This window comes from Mandrillus leucophaeus, unplaced genomic scaffold (assembly GCF_000951045.1).
Source record: "Mandrillus leucophaeus isolate KB7577 unplaced genomic scaffold, Mleu.le_1.0 Scaffold770, whole genome shotgun sequence".
Taxonomy (NCBI): domain Eukaryota; kingdom Metazoa; phylum Chordata; class Mammalia; order Primates; family Cercopithecidae; genus Mandrillus; species Mandrillus leucophaeus.
Window position 1 is genome coordinate 1,207,994 of NW_012108364.1, and position 12,088 is coordinate 1,220,081.

At 35.5% G+C, this 12,088-nt stretch overlaps 1 protein-coding gene across 1 annotated transcript in view; it reads right to left on the bottom strand.

Annotated features, from left to right (window-relative positions):
- The window catches only part of VPS13B (vacuolar protein sorting 13 homolog B (yeast)), a 542,268-nt gene that overhangs the window by 372,025 nt on the left and 158,155 nt on the right, over nt 1-12,088 (bottom strand). Inside the window, exon 8 of the mRNA XM_011966737.1 lies at nt 49-220. Within this exon, the coding sequence (XP_011822127.1) occupies nt 49-220 (172 nt within the window). The remainder of the gene's footprint in view (nt 1-48; nt 221-12,088) is intronic.

Below are 12,088 nucleotides of genomic sequence, written 5' to 3' on the forward strand. Positions count from 1 at the left end.
AAAAAAAAAAAAAAAAAAAGGAAAAGAAGAAGAAAAGCAATCCTGTACCTGTGCCTTTATTTTCAGGATCTGGAGCAAAGAGCTTTACAGTAACTTTGGGAAGCACCCACTGCATCCATAAACTAACACGTCCACTGGTTCCGCCAATATTACTTGTAGTTTGTTCCAAGGTGACGGAATCTGAGAATGGTGAGTCCTCACCTGCTTGTATAGAATCTCCCTGGGATGAGGAGAAAAAAAAAAAAATCTTATTTTGTAACATAAACAAAAAAAATTCAAATTATAAATTAAAATCAGCAATTATTATTTGTAACTTTTTCACATCTTATATGCAAATGATAATCACATAAACATTAATACTAATACATAATGCTTATATGTAAACATATATTCTCAAATGGTTTTTGTTAGAAAGCACATGCATGTTTCCAGCTTCCTCTAAAAGTAGGTAAGATCTAGAAAAGGTTAAGATTAAACCATTGAGTATGTTCCTACAGAGTAGAGTCTGCAAGCTACAGTTAAGGGGCTAATCTGTCTGTATTGGGGAATAAAGTTCTACTAGATCACAGCCACCTCCATTCATGTATTGACTGCATATGATTTCTTTTCAGCAGAGTTGAGTAGTTGCTATAGAGAAGCTATGATCTACAAAGTCAAAGGTATTTACTAACTGGCCCTTTACAGAAAAATATTTGTCTACCCCTTCTATAGAGTATTTATAATGGAACCTAGAATAACTATAGAAAAGTGATTATCAGTTTAAGAAACAGCAAAATATTAATCATGCCTTGCATGTTAATTAAGGAGACATTAAAAATTAGTAGATTTGACAATATAATTTTTAAAATGTTTTATATGGTTAAATGTTTCTTAGCGGAATACAGCATAAGCTTATCTGATTCAACAAATACATACTGAACTCTGAATATGTATAAGGTCCTAAATTCAGTGCTAACGAACTTGCTGTCAAAGGCTTGTTGGTTTGTTTTTGGTCTTTTAAGCAGCTTTTAGTAGGCCAGAATAAAATAAACCCTTTTATTTAAAGTTGAACTGGAGTTGAATAGCTTCAGTCTCAAATGCGGAAGAGATGCTGCAATCATTGACATGTTGAGTTCTTTCAGGATTAGCTATAAATATGGGGTTCCTAAAATCCCAAACTTTGCTGTCCATTTAAAACTTGCAAACAAAACTTGCAAGTTTAAACCCATATACTCTGAAAACTGATCAAACACAATATAACATTCTTACTTGTTTAAAAGATGTATATGTATTTACATATTAGTTATAGATACTTAGTTAAGCTTAGTCTGTCAGGCAGTATGGTGTACTGGGTTAAGGAATTCAGATGCCAGTCATGTGATTTTAGGCAAGTAGTTTAACTTTTCAGAGTCTGTTTACTTCTCTGTAAAATGGTTATTATAATGATATTCATCTCTTACAGTTAAGATTAAATAGCAATATGAACGTGAATGAAGTATATACACATAGAAATATTTCATAAATTATAGGTATAATTATCATTATCAAGTTGAACTGATGCTTAAGAAATTGTTCACTCACATTCTTACAGAATTTGGTCCCTCTATTGCCTTTCTCATTTTCTCATCTTTCTAACTTCAGACACGTTTTCTTTTGCTGTATATCCTCAACCTCCAATAGTTTATTGTTGCTTTGAATGTCTCAAACAAAAATGTTAATTTCCTATGCTAACGAGTCATGACCAGTAGTCAACTGTCAAAACAAAACATCCCTTAAAATTTAAACAAAGACAATATAATATGATCAGTATTCCATTTTCTATAGACAGGTTGTCAGAGCAGAAGCTACTAATCTCTAAACACTTAAAAGCAGGAATGATCATTAAAATCCTATACAAAACAAACCAAAGCCCCGGCTCTCATTATCACAGACATGCCATCTAGACCAAGGTATATTCAGCTCCTACATGAGGCTTTTACTTTAACTTCATTGTTTTATAACATCTTTCAGTCAGAAGAAAATTCAATTTCCCTGCAACCTCAGAAGGAGGCCAAATGGGGAAGATTTTCACAGCATGACAGGCTGTGTTTATTGCAAGAACACTTAGGCACCAAGCATAGCAAAGTAACAGTGTTCTGGGATTTACTACTAGAGAAAATTATAGAGTTAAACCTGAAGACAGTATAGTTACTCTTTGTCCCAAATACATCAAACAAAGCAAATAGCTCACTGTTTGTGGGGTTTTCATATAAATGCTTTTACAAAATAAGTAGTTCTAAATCTGCTACAACAGAAATTCCTACAACTTGAGAAGCTATAAAAAAATCAGGTTTTTGGTTAGCTGTCTAATGTAACACAACATCTAATAAAAAGCACAAACTAATTCCAGATAAGGATGCTTATTAAATAAAAGGCAAGATAATATAGCCTTTCTTGATGGATAGGTTTTTAGAGTAGAATTATGCTTAAATTAAATCCTCCCTCCAACAGACAGAAGAACATCATATTCCAAGAATGGAGAACTGAGAGAAAATAGCCTCTCAAATCAACAAGACTTCAATTTTTAACACTACTTGGTATACTTGCTAAGAAAACTGGCTGCAAAATTAGCAAGCACTCCTCAGTAAAAGCTTTGCTCTACTTCCTCACGCAGTTTCAATTTTCATTTTGGATTTACAACATTTTGTTTGGTATTGTTAAACATGTTTGTGCATTAATTTTCTGCTCTGTTTCCAAATCTGTTGTGAAAATCAGGCCAGAAATGGAGATGCTGAACTATTTTCCCATACGTCCTTAGGCCAAGTTCTAAAATAAACAGTTCAATTCTTTGACCATTTTGTTGCAAATTGACCAAATACTAAGTTTATTTTCCTAGGTGAATTTATCTTTGTTCATTTGGAAGAGCAAACACTTTATAGCCCTTCATCCTTGGCCTGCTTCAGAGCTTAAGGATGACCATAGTTTTGGCCCCATTGCTACTTTCTCTTATCAAAATAACTCCTGCGTTCTTGTTCAATCACAAAACTTCCCAAAGGGCTAAACACTTCGACCACTGGTTGTACTTAAGTCAACAGTAACAAGTGGCCTGCTTTGGTCTCAACTACCTGTGCTCCCACTATTTCAATGCAAGAGTGGGAAAAAATTAAGTGTTTTAAGCTCAGTACTTAATCTTCAAACTCATATTTCCCACTTTACCATGACTCAGACTGAAACACAGGAAGCTGGAGCTATATGTGCACAAAAGTACAGTGCTGCCTATCAACATGTCAGCATGAAAAGTAGTACGTAATCATAAAGTATAAATCATCTAAGGATCATATAAACAAATACTTTCATTTAATACAAACAATTGTTAGAATGTGTTTTCTTAAACTAGATTCATTTACAGTAAGTTCTCTATATTCAATAGTTTTGACCCAACTAAGCAAGAAAAACAATGTTTTAATAGTAAAATGTTGAAAAATCTTAATGATTGTTTCTGAGTGCAAATTGTAATTTTAAAAAATCAAACCTGCAATTTCAAAGTGTTCCGCAGATACATAATTAACATAAATAATGCAAGAAATGTAAGGTAATCTCAGATTATAAGCTTATAATTACATAATAAAACTATCTGAGTTTTAAAAAATCGAGTAGCCAATAATTTAAAGAAATTTTTGATATGAATATTTTGAAATAGGAAAGGCTTTATACACAAAATATTTTGTTGAATGGTATGTGATGGCTAAACAATAACCTTCATTTTCCTAACTTGTTTTGATATCTTAATTTTTTCCACAGCTATTCAAATAAGATGATAGTCTAAATGTTATGATTTCTACATTTTGAATAAAAGTTTCTCTCTAAATGTTAAGGATAAAACCATTCAAAGAAAAATATGAAATGACCTAAGTGTTTTCAGGAGTTTTAAAACAATTACAAGAAATTTTAAAAATAGCAATTGAGTAAATTCAAACTTAATATCCTATCTAAACGGTTGTTTGAATAATAATTTGAGGTAGATTACTGCATAGGTTAATTGCACTCGAATAACTGAAAAACTGATAAGAGTTTTGCTACTACAGCAAACTCTCTCAACAACTCTGAAGTTGATGCCAAACAACCTTAGTCCAGTATTCACTTTTCAATTATCAATGTATGTTAAACAGTTACTGGACATTAAAAAAGGAACCAATTCATGCTTAATTTTTTTAACTAGGCTTATAATAACGCAATTTTAATTTTTGAATCAATAAATAATGCTTGTCACATTGTCACACTTTGCCATGACCCTAAGCTTCCCAACACTGAGTAGTTAATATATCAATTTTTATTTAGGCAGAGTTGTAAATAAATATTCTATTATTCACTCAGCATTTTAGATTATTCTGCAGCTTTGAAATTATTTCCTATACTACTGCTGTGATTAAGGAAGACATTACCAAAAACATTTTATATATACAGAAAAAGTTAAAATGAAAAAAACACTAAATAATTTGCCTAAAATCACAACTCAGAGGAATTTAATTTTGTCAACACAATATAATCCTTTAAAATCACATTTACTGAAACTACTGAAAACCCAGAGATCCAAAATATGATTTTATGTAGTTATAACAGTTTCCCAAAGACATATAGGTTATGAAAGTATCCTGTAAGGGAAGATGTGTGTGTGTACTTGTGTATGTATGTATGTGTTTGCTTTGTTTACTTGTCATGAGGAGGAATCATCAAAATGTTAGTGCTTTTAATGGCAGTTTTTATTGTTGCGCTGTTCTGTAAACAAAATAGCATAAAAATTTTAATGAGTATAATTATTTCCTATACTACTTCCTTAATCACAGCAGTAGTACAGGAAATAATTTCAAAGCTGTAGAATAATCTAAATATATAATGTTCCACTTTCTAGACCACTTACCTGAATAAAAATTTGACAACTTCATCTAACTGAAGTATAGTTCAGTATGTTCTTCATAAAATATAAAGTTTTATTTATCTTTAGAACCGATGCAACAGTGAGTGTGGCAGAAACAGGTGGCTGTATTCCCAAATTTTGCTCTCCCTTCTATAATACAAAGTTGTCTCTGAGTAACAGTAATCCAACTACAGGCTAAATTTCCCAGCCCACCTTGGAATTATGTTTATATACACATCCATACCCCATCACTAATATGATAAATTCCTCAAAGGATAAAGGATTATGTCTTAATAACTTAGATTTAAAGAGAAGACTGAATATTAATAAGCTAAGAATAAAATTTAAGAAATTCAAAAAACAACAGAATAAACTCAGTAAAAAAGCTATATCTGTCTCAGCCTAAGCAGGGGAACAAAGTTAGCCCGGGTAATTTTTAAAAACAACTCTAAAGTGCATGTAGGTTTAAGGGCTTGATTTCATACTGCCTAAATATTTCAAAAAACTTCTAGCTGTAAGATTAACAGTATAGGGGGTCCCAGGTTAGTGGTAGTAAAGTCCCTTAGAGAAGCAAACACATAAAATGTCTTTGTGGGGGACAGGCCCTCAACCACCATGTAAGGGCTTCATAGAAGAAGTTCCATTGATGAAAAACACCCAACACTAAATTACACAGTGCCTAAGAAAACAATCTAGCAGGGGCAAGATTTAAGAAAACAACAAGTGGTTAGATTCAACTCTAAAGAAGTTCAGATACCAGATCTGATAAAAAATAAAAGAAAATAATTATGTTTAAAATGCTTAAGGACAAAAAACAAACTGAAAACACAAACTCATATTGTATATATAGTTTTACATATTTACATAAACATATGTGTAGTGACTTAATGAACATATGCATCTCTATGCTATGTACCACAATAAATGTGATTTAGTCATAATGTGAGCTAGTATTCCAAAATTATTCAACATCTACACTCTGAAGAAGAGTATGTTTAGAACCTACTCTGAACCGTGCTTCAAATAAATTGGGGTTATCCTTTAATAAAAAGATAATGAGTGATGAATGGTGATGGAAAGTTTATATCTCATATCCAGTATGGCACTGAAACAATATAATCACTATTTGACATCTTTACTTCTGAGTCAGTGGAAGTCTCCCAGTCTGAATCATTTTACTTGTAATCTATAGTGTTTGACTTAACAAATACTTCAGATAGAAAAAAAAAAACAGTATAAAAAGTACAACTAAGATGGAAAAAGTAAAAGCAATACAGGGCCAGTTTGTCAATATGTCTTTGGCTATTTGTGTAGAGTTTAATTACAGCCAAAATAATGTTAGAGGTTTCCCTTGACAATAAAGAAAATTATAAAAAGAGATAATTATGGTCAACTTTAAAATATTGCCTCATATTTTCAAAATAAATTGGAAAGTTTATTCAAAAACTACTAAGGTCCTCACCAGAGAAATTAGGAAACAAAATGAAATAAAAGGCAACCAAATTGGAAAGGAAAAAGTAAAATTATGTCTTTTAGCACATGACATGATTTTATATGTATAAAACTGAAGATTCCAAGAAAAATTTTAGAACTAATCAATGAATTCCACAAAGCTGTGGGATACAACACCAACATACACAAATCAGTTGTGTTTCTATGCATTAAAAACAAACAATAAAGAAAGAAAATGAACAGAATAATTCCATTTACAATAGCATCTAAAATTATAAAATGCTTAAAAATAAACAACTGAGGAAGTAAAAGACATAATGAAGACTATGAAATATTTTTAAAAGAAATTAAGATAACACAAGTAAATGGAAAGACATTCAGGGTTCATACATTGGAATCTTAATATTAAGATGGTGAGTTATTGTTTAATGGATACAGAGTTTCAGTTGGGGAAGATGAAAAAATACTGGAGACTGTTGTGAAGGTTGTACAACAATATGAATGTATTTAACACCACAGAATTGTATACTTAAAATGGTAAAAATAGTACATTTTATGTTGCATATATTTTACAACAACAAAAAACGTAAGCCAAAAAAGTTAATAGTAATATAAAATCACGATCATACAGTAACAAAAAAACATTATATGTGTTTAGCATCTATATGTTCATTAGTTTTACTTGACATAAATTGGGCCACTGGAGTGGGATAGAAATATTTATCTTATCGTTAAGTATTATTTTATCAAAACATAGTATAAAATTTAATTTTGAGGAACAAGGCTGTATTAGTGTTGGAGATGGAAAAAGGATCAAGATACTTCTCTATGTTCTCTTTAAAATTATTAAATTAGGGTCCTTTGTCCATATGGTCCTTACCATTTCATTCTCTCTCTTTTTCTTTTTCTTTTCCTTTCTTTTCTTTTTATTCTTTATTTTTTGAGACAGAGTCTTGCTCTGTCACCCAGGCTGCAGTGCAGTAGCACGATCTCAGCTCACTGCAACCTCCGCCTCCCAGGTTCAAGCAATTCTCCTGTCGTGGCCTCCCAAGTTGGGATTACAGGCATGCGCCACCCAGCTAAGTTTTGTATTTGGAGTAGAGACGGGAATGTCACCATGTTGGCCAGGCTGATCTCAAACTCCTGATCTCAGCTGATCTGCCTGCCTCAGCCTCCCAAAGCGCTCAGATGACATGTGTAAGCCACGACACCCAACCTATTCTCTGTCTCTTCAAATAATTTTCTAAATGACATCTAAATTAAGACTTTCAAATTTAGATCAGATATGTGTTATAGCCAAGTACGTTTTCAATTACAATTACTTTTCTCAACATGGAAATACATAGTGATTAGAATTTTCTTTTTTTTTTTTTTTTTTTTTGAGATGGAGTCTGGCTCTGTCGCCCAGGCTGGAGTGCAGTGGCCGGATCTCAGCTCACTGCAAGCTCCGCCTCCCGGGTTGACGCCATTCTCCTGCCTCAGCCTCCCGAGTAGCTGAGATTACAGGCGCCCGCCACCTCGCCCGGCTAGTTTTTTGTATTTTTTTTAGTAGAGACAGGGTTTCACTCTGTTAGCCAGGATGGTCTCAATCTCCTGACCTTGTGATCCGCCCATCTCGGCCTCCCAAAGTGCTGGGATTACAGGCTTGAGCCACCGTGCCCAGCCTAGTGATTAGAATTTTCACATGAAAACAGTTTTCTAGAGAGTATGACAAGAGGAAACACTTGCTCACTCATTTATGGAGATAGTACAATCTTCTAATCTAATAGCAAAAGATGACAAGGCTATAAGAGAAAATATAGAATTCAACAGAATTATATACTTAAAATGGTAAAAATGGTCAGTATCACTCATGACTATAGATACCAAAATCCTAAACAATTAGCAACCTCAATCTAGCAATATATAAAAAGAAAAATATATCACAGCCAAGTTGGGATTTTTCTAGAACTGCGTGGTCAGTTGAACATTTGAAAATCAATTGATATAATTAGTCACATTAACAGAATAAAGGAGATAAATTAAGTATATAATAATGTTGAAGTCACTTCCAAGACAACCAAATAGGAACAGCTCTAGTTTACAGCTCCCAGTGAGACTGACACAGAAGACGGGTGATTTCTGCATTTCCAACTGAGGTACCTGGTTCTTCTCATTGGGACTGGTTGGAGAGTGGGTGCAGCCCACGGAGGGTGAGCCAAAGCAGGGTGGGGCGTCTCCTCACCTGGGAAGCACAAGGGATCAGGAGATTTCCCTTTTCTAGCCAAAGGAAGCAATGACAGACTGTACCTGGAGGAAGGGTACACGCTCGCCTAAATACTACGCTTCTCCCACAGTCTTAGCAATTGGCAGACCAGGGGATTTCATCCCGTGCCTGGCTCCCCAGGTCCCACTCCCAGGGAGCCTTGCTCACTGCTAGCGCAGCAGTCTGAGATTGACCTGCAAGGCAGGACCCTGGTGGGGAGAGGGGTGTCCGCCACTGCTGAGGCTTCAGAAAGTAAACAAAGTGGCTCAGAAGCTCGAACTGGGCAGAACCCACTGCAACTCAGCAAGGCCTACTGCCTCTCTAGACTCCACCTCTGTGGGCAGGGCACACCTGAATAAAATACAGTAGACAACTTCTGCAGGCTTAAACGTCCCTATCCGACAGCTCTAAAGAGAGCAGTGGTTCTCTCAGCATGTCACTCAAGCTCTGAGAAGGGATAGACTGCCTCTTTAAGTGGGTCCCTGATGCCCGTGTAGCCTGACTGACAGACACCTCCCAGTAGGGGCCAACTGACACCTCATATAGGCAGGTGCCCCTCTGGGACGAAGCTTCCAGAGGAAGAATCAGGCAGCAATAATTGCTGTTCTGCAATATTTGCTGTTCTGCAATATTTGCTTTTGATACCCAGGCAAACAGGGTCTGGAGTGGAACTCCAGTAAACTCCAACAGATCTGCAGCTGAGGAGCCTGACTGTTAGAAGGAAAACTAACAAACAGAAACGAATAGCATCAACGTCAACAAAAAGGACATCCACACCAAAACCCCATCTGTAGGTCACCAACATCAAAGACCAAAGGTAGATAAAATCGCAAAGATGGGGAGAAACCAGAGCAGAAAAGCTGAAAATTCCAAAAACCAGAGCACCTCTTCTCCAAGGATTGCAGCTCCTTGCCAGCAATGGAACAAAACTGGATGGAGAATGACTTTGACGACTTGACAGAAGTAAGCTTCAGAAGGCTGGTAATAACAAGCTTCTCTGAGCAAAAGGAGCATGTTGGAACCCACTGCAAGGAAGCTGAAAACCTTGAAAAAAGGTTAGATGAATGGCTAACTGAAATAAACAGTGTAGACAAGACCTTAAATGACCTGATGGAGCTGAAAACCATGGCACAAAACTACATGACACATGCACAAGCTTCAATAGTTGATTCAATCAAGTGGAAGAAAGGATATCAGTGACTGAAGATCAAATTAATGAAATGAAGTAAGAAGACAAGATAAGAGAAAAAGCAGTGAAAAGAAACAAACAAAGCCTCCAAGAAATATAGGACTATGTGAAAAGACCAAATCTACGTTTGATTGGTGAACCTGAAAGTAACAGGGAAAATGGAATTGAGTTAGAAAAAACTCTTCAGCATATTATCCAGGAGAACTTCCCCAACATAGCAAAGCAGGCCAACATTCAAATTCAGGAAATACAGAGACCACTACAAAGATACTCCTAGAGAAGAGCAACCCCAAGACACATAACTGTCAGATTCACCAAGGTTGAAATGAATGAAAAAATGTTAAGGGCAGTCAGAGAGAAAGGTCGGGTTACGCACAAAGGGAAGCCCATCAGACTAACAGTGGATCCCTCTGCTGAAACCCTACAAGCCAGAAGACAGTGGGAGCCAATATTCAACATTCTTAAAGAAAACAATTTACAACCCAGAATTTTATATACAGCCAAAATAAGCTTCATAAGTGAAGGAAAAATAAAATCCTTTACAAACAAGCAAACACTGAGAGATTTTGCCACCACCAGGCCTGCCTTACAAGAGCTCCTGAAGGAAGCACTAAACATGGAAAGGAACAACCAGTACCAGCCACTGCAAAAACATGCCAAATTGTAAAAAGCATTGATGCTATGAAGAAATTGCATCAATTCACGGGCAAAATAATCAGGCAACATCATAATGACAGGATCAAATTCACACAAAACAATACAAACCTTAAATGTAAATGGGCTAAATGCTCCAATTAAAAGACACAGACTAGCAACTGGATAAAGAGTCAAGACCCATCAGCATGCTGTATTCAGGAGACCCATCTTGCATGCAGAGACACACATAGGCTCAAAATAAAGAGATAGAGGAAGATCTACCAAGCAAATGGAAAGCAAAAAAACCAGGGGTTGCAATCCTAGTCTCTGATAAAACAGACTTCAAACCAACAAAGATCAAAAGAGACAAAGAAGGCCATTACATAATGGTAAAGCGATCAATTCAACAAGAAGAGCTAACTATCCTGAATATATATACACCCAATAAAGGTGCACCCAGATTCATAAAGCAAATCCTAGAGACCTACAAAGAGACTTAGACTCCCACACAATAGTAATAGGGGACTTTAACCCCCACTGTCAATATTAGACAGATCAATGAGACAGAAGGTTAACAAGAAGATCCAGGACTTGAACTCAGCTCTTCACCAAGCAGACCTAATAGACATCTACAGAACTCTCCACCCCAAATCAACAGAATATACATTCTTCTCAGCACCACATCAAACTTATTCCAAAATTTACCACATAATTGGGAGTAAAACACACCTTAGCAAATGTAAAAGAACAGAAATCACAACAAACTGTCTCTCAGACCACAGTGCAATCAAATTAGAACTCAGGACTAAGAGACTTCCCAAAAACAGCACAACTACATGGAAACTGAACAACCTGCTCCTGAATGACTACTTTACATAACGAAATGAAGGCAGAAATAAAGATGTTCTTTGAAACCAAAGAGAACAAAGACACAACATACCAGAATCTCTGGGACACATTTAAAGCAGTGGGTAGAGGGAAATTTATAGCACTAAATGCCCACAAGAGAAAGCAGCGATGATCTAAAATTGACACCCTAACAACAAAGTTAAAAGAACTAGAGAAGCAAGAGCAAACACATTCAAAATCTAGCAGAAGACATGAAATAACTAAGATCAGAGCAGAATTGAAGGAGACAGAGATACAAAAAACCCTTCAAAAAAATCAATGAATCCAGGAGTTGGTTTTTTGAAAAGATCAACAAAATTGACAGACCGCTAGGAAGAATAATAAAGAAGAAAAGAGAGAAGAATCAAATAGATGCAATAAAAAATGATAAAGGGGATATCATCACCGATCCCAGAGAAATACAAACTACCATCAAAGAATACCATAAACACCTCTATGCAAATAAACTAGAAAATCTAGAAGGAATGGATAAATTCCTGGACATATACACCACCCCAAGACTAAACCAGGATGAAGTTGAATCTCTGAGTAGTCCAGTAACAGGCTCTGAAACTGAGGCAATAACTAATAGCCTACCAACCAAAAAAAGTCCAGGGCCAGAGAGATTCACAGCTGAATTCTACCAGAGGTACAAAGAGGAGCTGGTACCATCCCTTCTGAAACTATTCCAATCAATAAAGAAAGAGAGAATCCTCCCTAACTCATTTTATGAGGCCAACATCATCCTGATACCAAAGCCTGGCAGAGACACAACAAAAAAAGAGAATTTTAGACCAATATCCCT